The sequence below is a fragment of the Rattus norvegicus genome, chromosome 19 (genome assembly GCF_021556685.1).
Source record: "Rattus norvegicus strain SHRSP/BbbUtx chromosome 19, alternate assembly SHRSP_T2T, whole genome shotgun sequence".
NCBI lineage: Eukaryota > Metazoa > Chordata > Mammalia > Rodentia > Muridae > Rattus > Rattus norvegicus.
In genome coordinates this window covers 41,157,425-41,181,658 of record NC_141552.1, presented here as the reverse complement: position 1 = coordinate 41,181,658, position 24,234 = coordinate 41,157,425, and the positions used below count along the sequence as shown (strand labels likewise).

At 39.5% G+C, this 24,234-nt stretch overlaps 1 protein-coding gene across 13 annotated transcripts in view; it reads left to right on the top strand.

Moving 5' to 3' along the window:
* The window catches only part of Inpp4b (inositol polyphosphate-4-phosphatase type II B), a 743,006-nt gene that overhangs the window by 631,119 nt on the left and 87,653 nt on the right, over window positions 1–24,234 (top strand). For all 13 annotated transcript variants that reach the window (XM_087593773.1, XM_087593768.1, XM_087593769.1 and 10 more), the window contains 2 exon segments: window positions 224–430; window positions 12,975–13,140. In XM_087593773.1, the coding sequence (XP_087449899.1) occupies window positions 224–430; window positions 12,975–13,140 (373 nt within the window).

Genomic DNA, 24,234 nt, shown 5'->3' with positions numbered 1-24,234 from the left:
AGCTCAGCATTTACTTTAAAACAGGAGGACTCCAGTCCTTGGCAGCAACCCAAAAACCAAACTATTTCCCATCGATCGGTGTGAATCACTCTCCCTCCTTGGTGCCTGGGCCTTTTCCACCACACACGCCTCTTAAGTACCAACAAATCTGCGATTGACCGTTTCACAGCTCTATACGGAGGTGTCTCCCATGGGTTTCTAATCCTTGTCGATTTCTTTGCAGACCGAGCTTTTTGTGCATGCCTTCAAGGACCAGCTGGTCAGGAGTGCTCTCTTAGCTCTCTACACTGCGAGGCCAGGAGGTATCCTTAGGAAGCCACCTTCTCCTAAGGTCAGCACAGAGGAGAAAAGTAGCCAGCATGATAGCCCGCAGCAGCTTAGAAGACAAGACTCCATACCACATCACTCTGACTATGATGAGGAAGAGTGGGTAAGTCTCCTCACGTCATTTACTCTCATGGTTTAGTGGGAAGAAATACAGGGAACATAATAAGAAAGCTCCATTTCTCAAAAATATATGGAAATATATATTTATATATAAAATATATTTATATTGTGCCAAACATGCCCAAAAGAAATCCTAATCATGCTATATCTACTTCAAATTTAAAGCATAAGCAAAAATCACACAAGAATAAAAGACTGTGTTGCAAAAAATCAAAAGTTCACACATGGGAATCACAACAGAACTGTGAATAGATAGGACAAGTTTTCTCTTAGGATCAAGTTGAACTTGGAAGTCGCCTTCCTGATCAAAATTATTTGTTGTAGATATGTATTTGTTATCAAATAAATCATGTATGTAACCATAAGTAAGTCATTGAATTATGTTATCAAAGTTACAAAATCCAATAATACACTTCCTTACTCGTTTCTAAACGATCTAAAATGTTTAAACTTTTGCAGACAAAGATTGAAAAGTCATGGCCTATCAAGTTGCTGTAAGATTAGGCACATCTTCTCCTATTGAGGCTAGACAAGGCAGCCCAGTTAGGGGAAAGAGATCCAAAGGCTGGCAATGTAGTCAGAGACAGCCCCTGCTCCTGCTTTAGGAGTCCCGTATGAAGCCCCGGCTGCACAACTGTTACATCTGTGCAGAGGACCTAGGTCCGCCCCATGCATGCTCTCTGGTGGGCGGTTCAGTCAATATGGGCTCCTATGGGTCCAGGTTTGTTGATTCTGTAGCTTTTCTTGTGGTGTCCATATCCCTGGGAGACCTCCCCTCTTCTAAGTATTAGGGAATGAGGGTGGATGGAATGAGAGGCAAGGTGAGACTTGGGGACCAGGAGGAGAGGAAGCAGGGTAAGCTGTGATTTAGGATGTAAATAAATAATGCAATAAATAAAGGGATAAATAAAGTTTGAAGCATTATCATAAAAGAGAGTGAACAGTAAGTCTTGTTGGCCCTAGTAGATACAAATATTTCCATTATTGCTAGGTAAAGACTTACATATATGTATACTTTAAAACACATATTCATGTTTAAATCAGAGTGGACAAAAAGATTCTTAAGTCTCACCTGCTGGTGGCTCTGTGATTAAATAGATATTGCTTATAGATATTGCTCCTGCTCTGACCTCATACGCCTTGTATATATCTTGGGATAATGACTGGTGAAGAAGAAATAACAGAAGAAGCAAGCGGTGTGAGAGCAGCTGACTTAGAGAGGAGCAGGGCAAGAGGACCAGGAAGGGTAGAGGCAGGAAGGACAGTGAGCTGTAACGAGTCCTGGTACAGACATCACCCATGTGCCTCTGTAGTTCATGTGTATTCACACACGTGCATGCACACTGGAATCCCTTCGTTGTCGCACATGCTTAAGAAAAGAAGCGTGCTGGCTGCACTGGACGCTTAGTTTTTAGTTAACCACTCTTTCCTTCCTATCCTGGAACTTTAGAGTGTTTAGGGTGGGGTATTTGAAGGGCCCAATCTCTAAAATGGTGTTTGAGGGCCACTGAGATATCAACAGATCTTTCTTTTGATATAATTTCTACCACCGGAAGCATACCTTCCTTCAGCCTTTTCAAGGTAAGCACTAAGTAACTGTCATGGTTCCAGATGAAGATTGCTTTTCCCACGTGGCAGCGCTTCAAAAGAGCAAGTCAGAGAGTTCTTCAGTTTAACCTCAACTTCTTCAATTTCTTCAGAGCTCCAAGAGGTGCATGCCTCTTAACCTCACTCAGGTTCAATTTTCTCAGCTGCGAAATGAAATCTACTTCACTCTTAGGATGTATGTACAAGAGGTGGTTTATCATTTTGTGGTGATGCCTGGGCAGACCTAGTCTGATTCAGGGGCAATATTATTGATATGTGGTTCTTAGTGAAAATATGTGACTTATAGTCTTATTATGGTAACCAAATCTATCCCTAGATACTTGTAGAAGTAATAAACACACACATATGCATAAATATATACACACATATATATACATATATACATATATACATACACACAGAGAAACACACACACGCACACACACACACTATATGTATATATATATAAAATCAATGGGAAGATTAGCCATGGTAGGTCCTCAACATTACCTCAGAGTTGACAGATAAAAATGTTGAAACAAAGGTCGGAATACTAGATGACAGTCTCTGGTGATAGGATTTCCTCTAACCCAGTTTGAAGTCAGATTGTCCTGTGATGCACAAAGAGAGAGATCCAAGTCATTGGGTAGGGAGGTTTACAAAGAGCCCCTTCTTTTCTTCAGAATGGACATTCTTCCTGTTTCAATACACTTGCACATGGGAGGCCCTCAGGACACTCTAGGGCCTTTTTAAAGCCCTAGAGTGTATTCAGAAACCTAGAAAGACCAGTGGCTATTGTATAAGGCAGCTTGAGAGGTCCACACAGAAAAGTGCTAGAATTTCATGGTCAGAGTGAGGCTTCAGATGCCACCCTGGAGATGAACATGAGACCAGAAGTTAACCATTGAAAGCGAACCGACTGGGTGACCACTGTGGGGAGAGGTAGTGAGTAAGATACAATGCACAGATATTTGCGCTTATTATTCTCTTTCCTGTTTTGTTTTTCTAAATTGGTGAAATTTGACCATAGCTGTAGTGGAAAGAGCACTTGGGAGCTGGAGGTGATGACAGGCAGCTTTAGGTCCTCATGGAAGAAGCAATAGACCCACTTCTCAGTGGAGGAGTCTTCGGAGAAGACTTTCTTCAGCAGAGACATGCAAAGGACTTGAAGAGCTTTGGTGAGGTAGTCTGGACCTGATGGGGGCTTTTATCCTTCCCATGTAAAGGAGAGCCTTGCATTTAGAGGCCAGGAAGATGGAAGGAGAGAAAGGTGAAAGCTTAAGAACTGATTAGGTGCAATTTTAGCAACACTTGGAATAACCATGAGGATGGACCTCCAAGCTTGGAAGTGACCCTCCAAAGTGAGCTGTGGTCTCCATGGATCTCTGCTCACCTCAGGCCATTCTCTTGGTTTCCATTTCGAGCTTACTAGGTCTTCATGGCCCTGTGTCTCCTTGCACATGCTGGGAATCTCCTCCGAAAGTTATTCCTTCTTGAAATCATAGAAATAGCTCTTCCAAGTTCAACACAATTAGAAGGAAACTCACACTCAGTAAATTTTATTCTAATTCCCTCCTCCAAATATTTTATTTTTTTATAATCATCGCTGCAATGATTATATACCATTCTTACTGATTTTTTCCAGCAATCAGTTTTCACCATAATGGTTCGTCTGCCAAAGGACTTAATCATCATAAAAGGAAAATCACTCAGTAGTCATAGTAGCTAGGTCATATTATATTCAAAATGTTTGTTACCTCTGACTGACATAGTAAACGTGGAGAAAATGTAGCTAATAGAAATGTCTTTAGAGGTGGTGCTGGTACATTATCTGGAACATAAGTTTGTGTTATTTTTCTTATTTAGTTGTTCTAAAAGTACCAGGATTGATTACTAATATAGTCAACACCGGAAAGCAACTTTGCGTTTCGAATGAATGCAATCAGGTTTCAGTGACATATGAAAATGTTCTGTGATGACTTAAGTAGGCTTCAATTTGAATGTAAGGTTGTACAGGGCCATTTGTTAAGAACTCTGCTGGTTTCACTTAGCTTCTAGAAGTTTACTGTAACAATGACTTAGCTTGAAGCCTACAGCTTCTGATAAACATCTGAGAAATGAACACATCTTGGCAAATTATTCTTCAGTCCATTCCAATGGATCTAACAACCTTCTCTTTGTAATCATGAAAAAGAACCTCTGTTAACTCTACGTGTGTGTGTGTGTGTGTGTGTGTGTGTGTGTGTGTGTGTGTGTGTGTGTGTGTGTTCTGGTTTCAACCAGCTTCATCGAGAGAACCTGATGACAGGAATGTGGCGGATAATTATCAAGTAGATATGACAGAGGTTGAAACTGAAATGAACCATGCCGGAAAATGCCTGTTATTTGCTAAATTTTAGTTATTAAATGATTGAATGCTCTTCAGGTTTATTTTCCTAAAAAGTTAGTAAACAATAAAAGCCCAGTAGAATATTTGGGGACTATTTCATGACGGTATGTGCCAGGAAATTGGCTAGCACAGCGTCCTTCGTCTTCCAGCCAATGACGATGACATATTGCATTTATCTCTGTCCCCCGCTAGAACAGATGCTTCAGCAGCTGGGAACCCAAGATTAGTTTGTCCAAATATGAAAGCATCTAACCAAACTATTAGGCCGTCCCAGATTTTGTGGCTTCAGTAATTACTCCATTCTCTATAGCATTATGGTTTAATTCCAGGATTGCTACATTGGTGGCTTTAGAGCTAAATCTGGCTATTCCTAGTCAATGTATAGTTTACTTGATCTTATCACACTTTAAGTCCTGACCCATTATAGTGAGGCACACAACTAGTAAAACTGTTGCTATCATTGGAAATATCCTAAACTCTCATTTCATATTGAATTACATTTCAGCATCAAAATTACTGAACTGATTTCTGCTTCCTGTTGCACCCATGAATTAATGTTTATTCTGGGAGCAAGAAGTTGCAGAGAAGAATTGGAGGAAGCACGGATGCACACTGCACATTTCCAAAAGCTACACACTTGAAAGTTTTTACCAGGAAAAAAAGATTAAGGTTGGCGAGAACGTGTGCTTACCTGACTTAAACATTAGGAAATGTATGTACATTGGCACGTTACAAGGCACTGCATCCGTATGTATAAATGTTCAAATATAGCAAGTAAATACAAGGTTTAAAATGAGTCATAAACCTGATTTCCTAAAAAAATTTAATCTTTCCTAAGCTAGCATACATTTTCTTTTCTGTTTCATGATAAATGTATTTATGTGCACACAAGGAAATGAGTCTCTTGTTTCATTTATAGTGAAATCCACAACAATATTCATATCAAAAGTTCCATTAATCAGGTCCAAATATAATCTGAAAATTAATTAAGGCTTCCCCTAACTCGATGATGCCAAATATTGTGCTTCAGACTCATTTCTATAAATGGCTTTCTGAAAGAGTTCTTACAAACGCTATACCTTTGTCTAGTGATGTTCGGGAAAAACACAAATGTTTATGTTTGTGTGAGTGTTGGTAGATATATTTATATTACCCTTAGTAATGGAGGCGAACACAGATGCTCATACAACAATGTTCAGGACCGTGCACATTCAGCCACAAGCAAGTAGTCTGCATTCTGAATGCTTCTTGCAGGCTACTCTGTCTGTCTTTCACTTCCAAGAACTTGACAAGAAGTTCAGAGTCACTGCAACCACAATGGGGCCTACACAAATGAACCAAAGCATATTTCTGTCTGCTCTCTGACTAGCTAGAGTTATGTTATATAAAGCCATTGACATAAGAAGCCATTAAGTCCTCTTAATTCCTGAGAGGTAGCTAATCCTTCTAGTCAGCCTCACACTAACACATAGGATTTAGCTTCCTCATCAGCCGCGCCCTGTAGCTTAGAAATCTGATGCGGCCTTTCACCTCTAACATGTGTGACAGAGAGCTGTGCATATGTTTATGCATATTCACTCATCTATATTTTCAAATCTAAATGATATGGTGTACTAATTACTCTAGGATCCCATCTACACACAACCTATGAAATTCTGAATTATAGTAAGCTGTTTCTATTTCTTTATATACATATTCTTTGTGCACCCAATACACTTCTAAATGAAGTTTATTCAATTCCTTGTTCACTATTGTTTTATTGGTTAGCAAAACAGCTTGTGAACCAATGGGAATCAGTACACAATGCATTAAATTCCCTAAAATTAGCCTTCAAATTGTCACTTATATTCATCTTCTTACTTGGAAAAACATAAGAATTTAATTTCTTATAATAGTCTATTTATGTCTATTATATTTTTTAATATTTGAACTCATTAATTCTTTTACGATTTTTGTTCTCCGGGGAGTGAGAAGTCCCCAGATATCTCCTGCACTCCTCATTTGAGTCAAGATTCCAGAACTTCTGTTAATATTTGTCATGCATACTATTCTTGGTCAGCATAAAATTTTGTGAAACTTGGGTGTTTTATTTATAACTTTATAAAGTCATGTTTATGTGTTTTGATCAAATCCATCACTCCCTGTTTCTTTACCTTCAGTTTCTTCCCCTTCTCCCTCTCACGTTTCCCTCCATCATTCATGTGCTTCCTCTTCCTAAGACTTGAGACTACGTAGTGGTGCCTGTATGTGTATGGCGAGGGACAGCCCCCGAAGCATGGGAAGCCTTGTTTCTTATTTACTGATGCTCCAACAGCAAAAGACTATTCTAGCCTTTGTGAATCTTACAGTGATTAAAATGGCGTCCTCCAAGCAGTCACGACCAGCAGCACAAAGAGAACAAAAGAGAAAATGGGGATTCCGCCAGTTGCTGCCTCCATGGCAGCTGAGCATAGTCTATCTTCTGTTTCCTTGATGAATGGGAAGCGTTCCTGAACTTCTCCAGTCCATTTCACCCAGGAGATGTGTGCTTGCAATACTCATCCGCTGTTCGGGTCCCTAAAAGGCGATTAAGCAAAGTTCATGGCTGCCCATTAAAATGCACAAATGTTCTATTAAAGAAAAGAAACCCCAACTGAGAGCTTTATGTGCATGCATATTCATGAAATTCTGCCCATATCTACATTTCTCCCACCTATGGTTAATGCTTTCAACTCCAGTCTCTGCTCCCTGGCACTTACGGTGCACTTTGATCCATACCCTTTAAAGGTATTTTTTCTGTTAATGTGGGACAAGCTTATTGGATGGATTGGTCAAATCAGGCACTTGTCATACTCCAACTCAGAGTTTTACAAGAGCTGTTTTATTCTATTATATTTAGTAATGGTGATTTTTTTCCCATTGATATTTTACATTGAATTGCAACCATATCTTTGGGATCACCTTCCCAAATCTTCCATTTCCTGGTCTAGTATCACATATTTTGATGACTGTATTGATTTGTATATGTCTACCTTAGAAATGCATTAATGCCATCACTCCAGGTCCCTTCAGACACCAATACATTCTATAAGGGAAAATGAGATTTTCTTCCAAGGAGAGATTTTGGATGCTCTAAAACTGAGTAAGTAAGGGAAATGGCTGAGGTGGCACAGAGAGTTGACAGATTATGCTAGAACAATCTCAATTAAAATGTAATCACCTGTGAAAACATGTGCTACCAGTTGTGTGAGAGTATAGTGGTGTCTAGGAAACATGCAATTTTCCATTAAAAGTTAAAATCAAGACCTGTGATGGTGGCGCATGCCTTCAATTCTAGCACTCAGGAGGCAAAGGCACACAGATCTCTGAATCTGAGGCCTGTCTGGTCTATAGAGAAGTTCCTGCCGAGCCAGGGCTACACAGAGAAACCCTATCTTGGGAAAAGGGAGCTGAAATTATTAGTATGTGAATGGAGATAAAACTCAGCATGCTTCACAATAGAAATGTTAGCTTCTCCATATCTTTGATGTTTAATACTGACTGAGCGCATAGCAGGTGTCTGGTGAATATGCGTTGATCTCTTTTAATAGTATGTTTTGAGTATGGCAGCAATGGTGGCCTTAGCTAGAGTATTTTTTAAGATTAAAGAGAAATGATAATCATCCTTATCTTCCTGGCTATACAAGGGGCTCCAGGCTGCAGCACAAGCTCTGGTGCTTAGCTTTTATTTAATCAAGACTGAGTAAATAATCATGCTGATGAATGAAGGTGGCTGAGGAACTTGTAGCTAAGCCTAACTGCTACCTGGCTAGGAGACAGATAATAGGTCTGGGCAAGGACCCAAACAAGAATAAGGAGTGGAGAGAATTTATTCACTGCAAAAAGGGTGCCTGACTATTTGAGATTATTAGTGTGGACAGAATCTGAATCTCAAGAAAAGACCAGGAATAAATGACAGATTCAGTTTGGTTGTTGGGATGTGACAATCGAAGTTTCCACTAGCAGCAGAGTTGAAATAAGCAAGAGCAATAGGAGGCAAAGCTGGGAGATGTCATTCCCATGAATACCATGAGTCTTGATACCAAGTGGTCTTACATACACTGATGAGTGTATGAGCCCTATATACCTTTGGCCATGTATGTGCTGGTTGCCCTAAGAGCATTTTATGTGAAACTCATTTTAATTAACAGTCTAAATTAACATTCAGAGAGACCTGCCACGCCATAGAAGGAACAGAGATTTTTTTTTTATGTTAAAGAACATGGTTGGTCTAGAATAAAATGCAAGGATCAGTTCAGGCTAAGATTGATCTTCTCAGTTCACTGGGTATTTCTAATCAAAGATCTTGGTACTGTGTTATAGCCAAAGGGAAAGTATTCATGGATACACACACGCACACACACACACACACACACACACACACACACACACACACACACACATTTTGGACATCTAGTTCTGATTGAGTTATTACATTCTTGCTGATCAAGAATTGGCTTCATAAACTTGTTGAGCAGCTAAGCATTACAGAGTTGTCTTTTCAAAGTTCTGCATTGACCCAGGAGGATTCATAAACATGTGGCATGCTGAGTAATCACTCTGCTCTCTACCCTCATGGTTCACTCTGGCAGCTGGAATGTTCTCCCTGTCACATGCTACGACATCGATCAAGCTTTTTCAGTTATGACACTGGCTTTGCCCTTTATGTTAGCTTATATCCTAACCCACAAATAAATAAGAGCCTAGATCAGCACCTGACTTAGAATGGAATAAACAAGGCCATAGCTCCCCACTTGCTTTGTACCCTCAGTGACTTGAAAAAGTTTGCAACCACTGCACCTCTCAGGAGAAGGGGACTCATGGATTCTCCATCAAGGTTAATGACCTCAAATAGAGCTCAGGCTCCATTTAATAAGGGTTAGACTGTAACCACCACCCTTCCATTGCTTCTTCACTGTAGGGTAATCATTACTAGTTCTGGGGAATGGCCTTCCAATATGTCTCTCTGAAAGGGAGTACTTGTCTTTAAACTTCTCTGGGCACAGGAGAGCTACATAGAATTTGAGTTCATTTAGCACCTCTGGCCTGAAGAGAGTAGAGAGATGTGAACCCTTTGGATTAGTGCCACATCTCTATCCTTCCTGCATCTTCTCACGAACTGTTACCCAGTCTTTCTTCAACCTGAAAACAGACTGAAATGTTTAGTGTGATTGCAGTAGAGAATAGAAAGGAGTGGCCCCCTACCATCAGCAATATCATTGAATGAGCCTCGCTCACAGACTAGCACGACAAAAGTCATCAGGATAAGAAGGTATGATTGTTGATCAGTGTCTTCTCTGCATGATTTCAGATCTAAATGAATAGGCTGCCTTTGGAGAGAACTCAGATACCCAAAGATTCCTTTTAAGAATCTTGCCATGAAGTCTTCAGTGTCCTGCTTTCAAAATGACTGCTTAGAGTTGTTTCATAATTGAATTATAATCTTTTGTTCCTGTTCTCCTTGCTCTTCTGTATATCCCATTGTGAAAGCACTTTGTTTAGTCTTGCTTCTCTGACACCTTTTGTATCAGACTATGTCTGACTAGCCTGCTCTTTTTCTTAAATGTGTTTTAGTATGGCATCTCTTGGTCTCATGTCCGATCTCAGATACTTGAAAGCTAACAGCACTGTGAATGATGTTTGTCTCACTGAACCTGCTAAGCCTCGTCTCCTGACTCTGTTCTATGCGTTAGAGTGCACCATCAACATCTGGAAACTCGTTGGAGGAATCAAATCTTTGGAGTCAAGAAAGTTGAAGTTCTAGTTCATTTCTAACATATTAATGGTGGAAGTTACTATCCATCTCTTATCTAAAGTTCTATCTCTCAGAAAACTGAGTCAGTATCTGGTGGCTTTTAACGTTACAGTTAATTACTGTGTGGATGCTAGGTGACAATAGACAAGTTACCTCATCTTGTTTCCTTCTGCTATTTGTTCTCCTACTTCCAAAACAATCTGTTGAGGGATAGTCCCTGTCCCCAATGAAGGCAGAACTCTCAAAGAATTCACAGTCTGGCATTAGAGGGAGACACAAATCAATACGTTTATCTGTGGAGACCATAAAGAGGAAGCAGTTAGGAGCAGAGTACCTAGTTTCCCCAACTTCACTGAGATGGTTTTTTTCCGCAGATGGAATCTATCTGCTCAGGTTCTGCTGCTGAGTGAGTTTGAATAAAAGTTTCATTATCCACTTATTACATATAAGGACTGCATAAGAAATAGTTCATTCCACAGTCTCAGGAAATGTCCTCTGAACATAAATAACTACATATTTGCCTTTTATTTGCCACATTTACTGCATTCCTGAGGGTCTTGGTCAGTGAACAAGCTCCTCAGACCAATTAACAGTGCCAATGCTTGCAACTGAAGTCATGTTCTCTGTCAGTGGAATCTTGTAATCTTGGGATATGCAAATAAAGAACCATATAAAGATGTGGATATCAAATCATGTTCTAAAGACTTTTGTGTTCAGGCTTTTCAGAGATAGAATTAAAAGAAGTCAGGTCTTCTCTGGTGTTTATATAAGAAAGGCAACATGAATCCTCTAGGGAAAAAAACATATATTTTCAATGTGGGTAGCAGGAAGAAAATTGAAAATCTGTCTTCCATTTGAAGCTAATCTGAAAATTTGAGAAGACTCTATTCTTTGTTTGCCCCTCAGTAATAGAGTTTATTCCCAAGTTCTACTAGAAGATAGCTTCATTCTTTAATTTCATTATTTCACAGATGAAGTTGATGGCAGCAGTTAAGATATATTTAGAATAGAGGTCATTGAGATAGTCATTGTGAGTGATAGATAGGTTCCCTACTGAATGAAGACTGGCCTCCCAGCTGCTTGCTTCTGTTGCCCAGTATGTCTTGTATATTCGAGCCCATCCCAGTGCAAGGCACCTGCACCCCATTTCCCTCCAGCAGCAGAGGATGACGCAACCCACAGACTTCATTAGTGTCTTAATTTCCCTGAGAGGAGAAGTCCTCTTCAGTGTCTTGGAGGAAAGATCTGCCTCTTCTGAAAAGATTGTTATGATTACTTGTGATTAATCACACACTTCGCAGGCAAGATTGTAGGGTGACAGGAAGCAAGATTGACTCACTAAGGAAAGCGATCAAGGCTGCCAGTGGTCCTGCTAAATTGTAATAACTTCCCCGGAGTGCTTTCACACAAGACACAGTGCATCGGTTGACTCTGACCACCCCCACGGTGAAGGAGGTGGAGCAGGAATTAGCAGCCCAAATTTAGGTTGCAAGAGAGTCCTCAGAAATGAGGTGCTTTGCCCACAGTCTCACATTTATGTGTTTCATAAATCCTCGAAATTACCTTTCCTTACTCTGTGCCTCTTTAATAGGAAATTCTGTTACCTTCTCAGCTATACTGAATAAATGTGTGCGTACCCGCAAGGATAGACTCTTCAACTTAACTTTTACAAGAGAACAATCCAATAGTCCAAGTTCACAGACAGGTTTTTCCTGTTAGATTTGTCCTCTTCCAAATCAATTCTCTACAAAATTAACGAAGATGAAAAATACACACTTTAAGGAAATACGTAAGCCAGCAATAGTAGGCTAGCATTCTGAATTCACTTTATGCTGAACAGCCATTCAGGGTATTTGAAATAGCTCAGTCATAGAGGAGATAGCCCCGGAAGGATTCCTGTCTGCATGGAAAACGCCTCAAATTCCCCCCGATTCCTATCTGTATACAGTGCCTGAGCTGTGTGTCTGACTTATGTAGGAAGAATAATAAGGAAAATTGGTTTCCTCTATTAAAGTAACTACTATTAAAGCTTAAACTATTTATTTAAAAATTAATGCAGTTTTTATGAATCGATGAATCTAAAACGTTCAAGCTTGTCAGAACTGGGGACACCAGTGGCAAAGAGGCCACTCAGTGACATGAGATGTTTTGCAGGAAATGAATCTCCAAGATCATTTGAGTTATGTAGCTGTATCACAGCAAATAGTTCACGGTGAGCAGCAGATCTAAGGATGTGGTTGTTAGAACTGTGCTGAGAATGGGGGAAGGGAGGTTTGTTAACGAGGGGGACAGACTTTTAGTTTAGGCAGAGGAACACATTCTAGAATTAGATGTTGGTGGCAGTTACACAAAAATGAGTGTATCAATAACAGTGTATCCCCAAGTCTACAAGGCTTGTCTGTTGTACATTGACGCAAGACTAAAGAATTCCTGACGTGACAGTCATTCTTTAAGATACTATTGTATCTTTGCTTTTTTTATTATGTGGATAAAGAAGACAATATCTCTAGTAGGAAAGTGTCATAATGATGCTCAATTATTGGTTACAGTCATATAGCACTTAATTAATATATTAATATTATTAATATTATTAATATATGTGCTAATTATTAATATAACACATATATTAATTAAAGAATTAATGAAACTTAACTTTGACTTTAGCAGGAGAATAATGGATTTGGGGGAATATCTTGGATGCTTGAAGCTTTGGCTCCTCTGAGATGTTTAATGATGATTTCGTCATAAAAACCTTAGTGACTCTCGTGCCTTCTTCAGGACAGGGTGTGGGCCAACGTGGGAAAGAGCCTAAACTGTATTATCGCTAAAGTTGACAAACTGATCGAGAGAGACAGTCGCAACGACAAAAGTACTGGAGGCGACAGTAGCAAGGACGGAGATGCGGACCCTAACCTGGAAGATTCCCTCACATCCCACCCAAGGGGTAAGAACTCCATTTTCACCAATCATTGGCTGAGTAAAGGAAATGAGAAAATCATGATAAAATGAGATAGAACGAGAGGAGTCAATAAGCACCTTTAATGAAAGAGCAGTGAGTGGACTTGACATGGATGACGGAAGGCTATTTGTCACACTGTGTCAGTTGTGATTTCAGGGCTGCTTGTCATGTTTCTCTGTTTTCTTTTACCTGTGAACGTTCCTGGAAGATGGCCAATGTAGGCTTCAGAGCAATGGTTCTTAACCTCTGGGTCATGACCCTCAAAGGACCACGGGAAAACACTGATATTTCCATTACAATTCCTAACAGTAGCAACATTACAGTTACAGTGTAGCATTACAAATAATTGTATGGTTGGAGGCCACTACTGCCTGAGAACTCTACTAAGGGCAGAAGCGTTAGGAAGGTTGAGAGTCACTGCTTCGGAGTGCAAGACAGTCTCATCTTCTTTTACAAGTTCCCAAAATGGTAGTTGAGAGACAATCAAGCATGTATTTTTTTTCAGAAGTGATATTTCCCATGGTTTCTGAACAAAGGGAGGAGGGCATCACTCAGAGGTCATATTGTCATTTAAAAACAGATATGGAGGCTTGATTCTGAGTATTATTCTGTTATCATATCCTAGTGCTGTGTTTTCATGCATGCATATTCATGTGACCGTATACATGTATGAATAGAGGATTATATAGAGAGAATCTAAGAGAAAAGATTATGAATTGACAGATCAGAGATAGATGACAGTAACTGCATTTAAATAGGTACTATTTTGGTTCCTTGATTGGCACATATGATAAACACTTTAATAATTTTATGTCTTCGTGAATAGTTTTGTTAATTTTGTTAATGTTGATAAGAACCAAACAATACTGTATGTATTTATTGACATCAGAAATTTTATTACAACTGGCCTAGGATTTTGTTGGCTTTCTTATGCTTGAGGCATTTCTCTAACTTTGACTTCTCAAATCTATTCTTTTTGTTTTGTTTTGTTTTGTTTGTTTGTTTTCTGTTTTGTTTGTTTGTTTAAAATAACGAATTATGGATGGATATTTTCCATTAATTTATTTATTCATTCACTTTACATCCCGATGGCAGCCTCCTCTCAGATAGTCCCTCACATGCCTCTTCTCCCTTCACTCCTCTAAGAAGGAGGAGACTCCACTGGTACCAACCTACGCTGGCAAACCAAGTCACTGTAGGTCTAGGCACATCCTCTCCCACTGAGGCCAGAAAAGGTGGGCCAGTCACGGGGGGACACAACAGGATCAGGGACAACCTCCACTCCAGTTGTTGGGGGACCCTCATGAAGATCAAGTTATGTATCTGCTACATATGGGTGGAAAGACAAGGTCCAGTGGATGGATAGAATTTTAAAATTATTGTTTTCCCAATTAGTTTGCTTGAAGCTCCACTACTCCTGTTTCATCATGTGTTGCATATATGCATAAAATATGAGCTTTATACACACACATGCAAGTGTATGTGTTCCCACGCATCCACTTTTGTGTTCCCCTTCACACACAGACACACACACACACACACACACACACACACACACACACACATTAATGAGAATTAATGAAAAAAGAGGCCATCAGTTTGAAAGAGGAGTCTATGGAAGGTTTTGGAACAAAGAAAGAAAAGGGAATAATGATATAATTATATTCTTAAAAAATAAGAAAAATAATTTTACAGTTCTATGTCTCCTCACATGATTAAATGACAGAATCCTTCCCTAAATTCTTTTTGGAAGTAATATTTGGAGTTTTTTTTTTTTTGTGTAGATGACCCATCCTCCTCTGTTGTCCATTCCAAATTGAACACACAACGTTCTTCATGCTCACACTGGATGTTTTCTTATTTAGTAATACTATACTTATTTTTAAATTAGTAAACCTAGTAAGTCTCAAATCTCACATGAATTAAAGCAGAAACTTGTCATAGTTTTGTGTTAAAAATAGTACTCTCCAACTTTCTTCAGTCACATCTGCATTGGCTAACAAGTAGGCGCCAGAGTCAGTAGAGTTCTAGAAAACAGAATTGTTTAGCAGAACTCAAAGATCAAAGAGACAAGAGTAGATCAGGCTGTCACTTGCAGGATTTTCAGTGCACATTATTTATAGCAGAAAAAATGGATATCTGATTTTGGTGTGTGTTGAAACCCTTCCAACAGCCCAGAGATGCGAATAAAGTTCTGAAATATTTGAAACGACACAACTTTTCACATCTGGTATTTAACCAGAGCAGTGTTCCTGGTTTAATATTACACTTTTAAATCTAAAATGAAGCTGGAGAGATGGCTCAGTGGCTAAGAGCACTGACTGCTTTTCCAGGGGACTGGACTTCAGTTCTCAGAACCAACATGGCAGCTCACAACTGTCTGGGGCTCCATTTCCAGAGGATGACAATCTCTTCTGGTCTCCAATGGCACCAGATGTACAAACATATGTACAGGCCAAACAACTATATACATAAAATCATGCATGAATTTGTAAAAATTCATGTAGCGTCACAGTCTGATCACCCCCGGGGATGGTTGTAGTCAAGTGTAATGTGGGCTAACCGGATTTATATTTTTTTTATTTTCACCTGATGGTACAAATACTCTTGTTTCACATTATTTTGTTTGTTATAAAATTCCTTAAATGGTACTATTTAAAGTCTTGTGAAAAGTTGCTTAATATAGAATATGTCGAATAATTTCAAAGTCAAAGATTCTGTTAACACTCTACCTTCTGGTCAACATTAAACAGAGAGTATGCTTCAAGGAAGCTATTGATATAAAAATGATATCTTTATAATCATCTTAACATACAGAAATATGTATCTTGCAAGTAATTCCGTGTTTAATAATACTTCAATAAATTTCAGGTGATAACTGCTTAGGTAGAATGACTTTAATTAACTAAGTCAGTTGATTAATTAAGATACCTTTATCTTTCGTCAATTTAGAGCCTGCCTGTTTAATAGAGGGTAGATATTACAATTTCTCTGCTGACTTGTCACACAATCAATATGGTATAGAAGGAGTTTGAACTGATAAAATAATCAAGTAGATATGCATTTGGTCCACGATATAGTACAAATTATTACTGATGAGGAAAGTTTAGACATGTGCCTACATTTCCCTAATTTATCCCTAATAATCGTGTGAGCAAAGGCAATACATTATTGAGTTTGTTTAAAAGGGGCAAATGGGATTGCATATGCCTGGTGATTTTATTTCAACTAGATATAAATATTTAGAATATTCTTCTGTTTTTAAGCAGATATAGCCACACACTCGCAAGTGTATTTCAAATAAACTGGAATGCCCATCATAAATAAAATGTATGATTTATGTCTCGCACATCAGTATTCTCTCATAAATGTTTCATGGAAATGAGTGTTTAATGATTGTCAACAAATTTAGCAAAATAGAAACTGCTCTTTTTGATATTCATTTATTATATTAATGCTATAATTAACACACAAGCATCATTGAATATTTAATTCTTCAACTTTGTGGATAGTCTCATTTAAGTTAGACTGCTAAGAGTGGGAACATTTTATGATATTTCCCTTCCTCTAAGGCATTATTTGTTCAACTAATCATTTTTATTACTGTGGATTCATACGTGCTCCTTATTTTTGCTTTATAATCCAATATCATTACCATTTATTTTGAGTTCAAATCATTGTGTATTCAGCAACCGAGAGTGTTTTTAGCTCCTTGCCACAGCAGTTCAGATGGTCTCCAAGGAATCTTGTTCCTTCCATTGGAAGCAGCACTTAGATCTCACATCTGCTTTATGGAAACATTTTCCATAAACATAGGTCCTGAATTGATTATGTCTATGCAGACACTCTCAAGAGCACACCTCTGTCTTGCTAATTTCATGCCATGTTTGTTTTTTCCTAAATTTATACTTTTGCCTGGATGGGAAGCTTAATGATATAAAGTGTATTAATCAAGACTATCTTCACATTATTTTGTTTAATAATGAAATCAATCTCCTCAATACTCTAGTGTTTATCCGCATCCACTAGCTATAGAAGAAACTGACATCTCTATTTCTTACAATGAACTAAGCGACTTTCATTAGCTAATATTTATTGTATACACGACATGCCAAATACTGTCTGACATCTATTCAAACTCATTGTTAGTGGTTCTTAAGACAATATTTTCTCATTTATTGATTCATTTGTTCTCCGTGGAGACATACCCTGGCACGCATAGGTCAGAAGAAAATCCACGGAATGTTGGGTCTCTCTGTCCACCAACTGGGTCCTGGAAGTCATGTCAGGCCATTAGGCTTGGCATCAGGACTTTTACCCCTCGACCCATCTCATTGATCCTGTAAGTGATTAATTTCATCATGCTGTATTACTTCTGTTTGTTTCTCTAAGAATTTAATTCTGCAAACATTTTTTGAAGTGCTACTTGGCTACAGTTACACAACAAGTGTTGATTGTTCCTGGAATGTGGTAAGTGTCACCATGTAAATCAGACTCCTGCTGGATTTTGTGTCATAGCCTCTCTCACCGTTCCCATTTTTGCCTTAATTTGTATGTATTGTTCGTGTGTCCTTACAACTCTGATGGTCTCGTCCTTTCCCTGAGTTCCTCTTCCATTTGTACCCACTTTTTTCTTTTTACAGTGTATTAATACAGTAAAATTTTACGTTTGCAGTGTGGGTTTTTACCTTTTTCTAGAGTATTTACTTCAAAGCAGAGGCTTTAAGACACATCCCTGACTTGCTTTATACATTTCCTTCAGCATGAATACAAATAGTTCTAGTAGAAGTCAAGCCCTCTCTACTGTTTAGATTTAAATAATTAAATATATTTTCACAGCGTCTGCATTTATGGGGATGAGTGAATGTGTGGATGTGTGTGTCCATTTGCATGTGTGTATATCTCTATGTGTGAGTGTCTACTGAACCAGTAACCACAGATTGCCCCTTTATTTTCAGAACACGGAAACACAATTATGGACATCTGCTCTCTGCGTAGTACCACATGCCTTCAATTTCAGAATAAATTGAGGCTACAAAGATTAAATCAGTGAATATTAAACTCTTGGATTTTGATGTGAACTCAACGATTATGTAATTAAACCTCCTGAATTATGTTAAGAGGCTTACCTACAGTGTCTCTGCCAATTCCAGCCTAGGCTGCAACACGCAGCTGTGGTTCCAGGAAACACCGTTTTGTCTTCTAGTGCCTCCCATTGCAGACAGTGGTCCAAATATGCTTGCATTAAGTCTGCCCACTGGCCCAGATGCAATCTTTGGCAATAAACAGAACGATTTTATTTTCCTTTCCTTACATTAAGCCAAAATTACATCTGAAAACAACCATCATGCCTTGCTTGAATTGTCACATTCGGTGCATTTTTCAAAGGAACAGCCTCGAGATTCTCAATAGTGGCTTTTCTCAAAGCCTTCGCTCATTTGTCTTGGCTTTCCCAAGAGCAGCACACTGTCCTCTAGCAAGGCAGGAGTGATACAGGGAATCAGCTCTCTCCTCTTAGTTACTGCTGATATTAATGACACCTAAAGTCCTAGCAGCTGCCTAGGCAGCCACATTTTACGAGCAATAATAGGGATAGGCATAAGCCTGACTAGACTGACTTATTCTTCATGTGTTTTCAAGATTTAAGCAGCATTTAAGCACCGTTCTAGGCTACATATTGTGAAATACGAGTGGCTTTGGGAGAGTAAGATGGCTTATCTTGCTGCTGCCACAGAGATGGATGTCCACCCGTGTCTGCGGTGTGAAACACTGTTGAGAGGGCATCCCAATAAATATTTGTTGTGTTTGTTTTTCCATCCATCATATCTACTATCCCACTCTGGCTTAGCTTAGTCATATTTCGCAAACTTTCCTCTTCGTCTCATAGAAGTCGTTGATAAAAATAGTACAAAATGGACCTGAGTACAGGTCCCGAGACACAAGGCCAAAAGGACGATGCCTACTGAATCCTTTTGCAGATTCTCCCTCTTTGGAATGTACATTCCATAAGCTCTGTATTCACAGCTTTTACTTCTCTCTCTGGTGCGTTGCGATGTCCCACACAAAGTGGATTGTTTGCCCTAATGTACCAAACTGTGAGTTTGACATTCCTGTACTACCTACAGGGGTCGTTCATGCAGCCGTGCAAAGCCGTGTGCACGCCCAGCTAGCATGGTTCACGATGTCAATCCCGGGTGTCGAGAGACTGATAAGAATCAAATTCGCAGTTCACATGACTGCTCACACGTATGCACAGTACACTTGCAAGCCACCTTCCTTTGCTCCTTCCTCACAGTGAGTCTGTGGGGGCAGATTTGGTATTGGTCCCCAATTCGTAGGTGGGGTTAAACCATTCATCTAAAAATCACAGAATTTGATCCCAGTCTGGACAGAGTGGTTCCTATGTGGGTGATTAAGTCAGAAAAACTCTGGGAGTCTTAGAATATCTCTTGGAAAAAGGAATGCATACACTTTGATAGTAGCTGTGTCTATGTACCGTCCTGCCGATGTATTTTTCCTTGATGTTTTCAGTGTGTCTTAGTCACAGGTTGGCGTGACTTATTTGCTAAGGCTTCCCTTATTTTAAAGGCCTCGTGATTCTTTTTTCTTTTTTCTTTTTTCTTTTCTTTTTTTTTTTTTTCAGAGCTGGGGACCGAACCCAGAGCCTTGTGCTTGCTAGGCAAGCGCTCTACCACTGAGCTAAACCCCTAGGCCTCGTGATTTTTTTTTTTTTTTTGTTCTAGAAAGAACAGATCTGTTCTGTTTATTGCATATTCTTTTTTTTTTTAATTAACTTGAGTATTTCTTATTTACATTTCGAGTGTTATTCCCTTTCCCGGTTTCCGGGCAAACATCCCCCTAATCCCTCCCCCTCCTCTCCTTTATGGGTGTTCCCCTCCCCATCCTCCCCCCATTGCCACCCTCCCCCCAACAATCACGTTCACTGGGGGTTCAGTCTTAGCAGGACCCAGGGCTTCCCCTTCCACTGGTGCTCTTACTAGGCTATTCATTGCTACCTATGAGGTCAGAGTCCAGGATCAGTCCATGTATAGTCTTTAGGTAGTGGCTTAGTCCCTGGAAGCTCTGGTTGCTTGGCATTGTTGTACATATGGGGTCTCGAGCCCCTTCAAGCTCTTCCAGTTCTTTCTCTGATTCCTTCAACGGGGGTCCCGTTCTCAGTTCAGTGGTTTGCTGCTGGCATTCGCCTCTGTATTTGCTGTATTCTGGCTGTGTCTCTCAGGAGCGATCTACATCCGGCTCCTGTCGGACTGCACTTCTTTGCTTCATCCATCTTGTCTAATTGGATGGCTGTATATGTATGAGGCCTCGTGATTCTTAGCCCACATGTGTCTAGTCACAGGGCTTTGACTTGCTCCCCTTCCTCATTCTCTCACTCTTCATGCTAACGTACTCTGAACCCCGAAGAACTCACCGTGTGCTTGAGAGATGCTGCCGATCCACCTCCCACAGGCCAAACCTTCACATCCTTTGTGTGCCTTCCCTGAGCTTCATGGAGCCAGTGCAGTTGACCCTTCCCTAAGAAGAGTTCAGTGCTCTGAGCTTACTGTGCTGTTCCTCTAGTGAAACTCCTGATGATGTCATTGGATTCGTTTCAGCAGTGCAGTTTAATGGGGTAATAGAACCAATGCCCGGAGCTGTGGATCTCAATTCATGAGTTCTGTCGGGCCCTCTCCTTTGGATGCCTTTGGCAGTGTCTCTTCAGCCTGGCCACCAGTATCCATCCAGAAAGACTTTAAATGTCCACTCGCCTAAGGGAAATTATGTTTACTGTGGAGTCATGTTCAGGCTGGGGTCTTTGAGGCTTGACATTCACACACTCCCATGCCCAAAGAAGTGAGACATGAACAAATAACTTAAAACTGTGACCGATGTGACAGGTCAGCAATAGTACCACCGAGAAAGAAAACAGAAAACTGTTTATAGCTTTTGAATAAAGCCCCAGGATTTTCTTTTTTTTTCTTTTTTTCTTTTTCTTTTTTGGTTTGCCAATTATGTAGCTGTACTTTCTGTGGGGCTTGCAAGTACAAAGGCATCATGCAGGATAATAAGAACAAATCCAGGGTCGGAAGGGAAACGAGACCAAACTAGGACAGAGAATCTCTGCAGAAGTGGCCGCCATTCGGCCTCCTGCCTGTCATTTGCACAATATGATATGGACAGCTCAAAAGTTAGCATTGCCTAAAGTGTCTCCAGTAAATTAGAAATTTTATATAATACACTTCATTTTGAGGGATCAATGACTAAACCATGTGACAGCCAGGAAAGTTCACTCTCACTCTGAGTAAGACTGGCTCGTTGGCAATTCTTTTGAAACTTCCAAGTCTCTGACTGCTTACACATGCTGTTTTAAATGCCACCCTGCCACTAGACTCAGCTTTGTGAGAAATATGCCAAGTGTTGTAGCTTATTACTAAATCCATAACATATACTATAGTTATTGACAAATAATAAGCACTTGATATTATAGAATAAAGATGCTATTGTTGTCTCTGCATCTGCCACCCACCAGAAATGCTCGGTTTGTGTCTTCAATGTGTGCACACATTTACACATATGGAAAGGTACTGATCTCCTGAGAATGTGTTTCACAGTGGCTAATTATTTTCATGACTTTATTATATATAACAAATCTGCTTTGCTTTTAAACTACAGAAATCAAGGACAAAGCTTGGTTTCTTAAAGGAGCATAAATAGCATTGCAGTCTTTGGATTTCTACATCTTGAATGGGCACAATCTCATTGTGACATAAACATCATTGGATTGGGATTTAAAATTCACTGTTAAAGAGTTGAAATACTTCTATATATTATTTTAATCACTTGATAGATGTATTAAGAACCTAACTAGACCATATTTGTTCTCTATAATGATAGACTTTCAAAAACATTTGAACACAAGGTCATTTTATAACCATTCCTATTAGAAATTTATTATTTTATTATAAAATCATACAATATAGTATGAGATAGCATAGCCGTGTGGGGCTCAAAAGGTACTTAACAAGTGTACAATATGCTGTTTACTTGTTAGTGTAGTGTTTGAAGATCATTGAAATTCTATGAGTCTCACTTTCTTTTCAGTCAAATAGTGGTTATCTAAGAACAAAATTGAAAGGAAAATTTCAGTTCTGATGTTGTATAATGGAAAAAGAGATACACGTGTTTCTAAAGTCACCTGACATATATTTTATTTGGATAACTGTTCTATGCCAGGCACGATTTCAGACACAGAAGATAAAACACTGGCTAATGCAAACAGAACACTCTTCCTCCTCAAGTCTGTGTTTTCATAAAAAGGAGATACTAAAAAATAATGTGAGAGATGGGGAGCTTCATGCGGTACACTGATGGGTGGATAGGGACAAAGGTATTGGAGAATACAGAGCAAGTCAAAGCATTGTGGAGGGATGCTGTGGGTCCAAGGTTGGCAGTGTAAAATAATCAGTTGACAAAGGCTTCATTTAGAAGCTAATGTTTGAGGAAAGACAGAGGAGATAAAGGGAATAAGCATGGCTATCTCTGAGAAGGATTACCGGATGCAGAAAGCAGAGGGTGTGTGACATATGCAGAGAACAATAAGCCTAAGGAGACAAAAAGTGAAAGGAGAGGCAAGGGAAAGAAGTGAAATTCAAGAGATAAATGCAAAAAGGACCATCTCTCACATCTCTAAAGACTCTGCCTTTACTCCAGGAAAACTGGGGAGCAACCAAGAGACTTAGAAATCACTAATTCAAAGCAGCCTAGAGAGGAACACAGACTTTTCTCTTGCAATTAGAATGTGAATGGCAAGAGTCAAACCTAATATACCTGCGAAGAAACCCAAAGCAAATATATAGGTGGGACATGAGATGCAGTTCCGAGCACAGAGGGGACAAAACGGTCCTGAGATTCTGTGCCTACTTTGAGGGTTAGTCCAAGGAGGTTTTCTAATAGTTTGAACGGAAACATGAGCATTGACATCAAAAATAACTTAAAAATGTTTAAAAGGACACATGATCCATGCAGGAGTTATAGAAACTTCTAGATGGAATAAACCTTTTTGGAAAGGTACATAGGAAGTCATCTAGAAGGCGTTAAGTTTGACATGCAAATATCAGCTATGATATTAGGTACAAGAAGCTGAGGTTCTGACAAGCAGATGGAAATTTAGTCAAGAACATCTTCGATGTGTTGAACGTTAAGAGAATAAGGAATCCATCTCTAGATTATTCCTAAAGACACATCAGTGTTGTTAGATAAGAAAGAAGTAGAGGAAACGCAATGTTTTATTTGACAATCATTGATGAATTAGGATTGTTGCCTCCTGCAACCAAGGGTTAAAAGCACTGAGCAAAATTGGATTGAGGAATGACTTTGAACTTAGCAGTGATGAAGTCCTTTGTGACAATGAGTAGAGTGGTCTTGCTTTAGTAGGTAGGAATTAACAGCACAATGGAGAGGACTAAGAAGGAGACATAGGAAAGGAACTGGAAACAATTGTATATTCATTTAGGGAGGGTGACCAGTAAAGAGAAACACGGTAAGAACTGTGGCGGGGAGTGCAGCTGACTTACTCTGTGGCAGGAAGAGTGGTTAACTGACTGTTACACTTGAAAGTGAAGGAGATACACAGGAGCTCTGGGCTCATTTGCTTGTGGGAATAAATCAGTAAAACGTGCAGGCTTAGGAGGAAGGAGGGAACCTTGCCAGAATGAGGCTCCTAGGTGAGTATTAATAAGATCTAGTGCATACGGAATAGAGTTGATGATCTACACTCGAGAGCTCACATCTTCACAAGTAGGAGGAAAATAAGGACACAAGGGATGAATGTTGGCAGGCGTAGAGATACAGTAACACAGAGAATCGAGCTTACTCCCGTCTCACAGAGGCTAATGGACATGGCTTCCATAGTCACAATACTCAGAGGAAGAATGCTACACAATTGGTGTGGACGAGCTATATGTTTAAACTATCCCAGCACCAACAACCTCTGACATGTGACCACTGATGTATGTTCACATTGCTCTTGGTTACTTGATTATATGTTTAACATTAAGAAATTTAATCTGTGTCCAATGT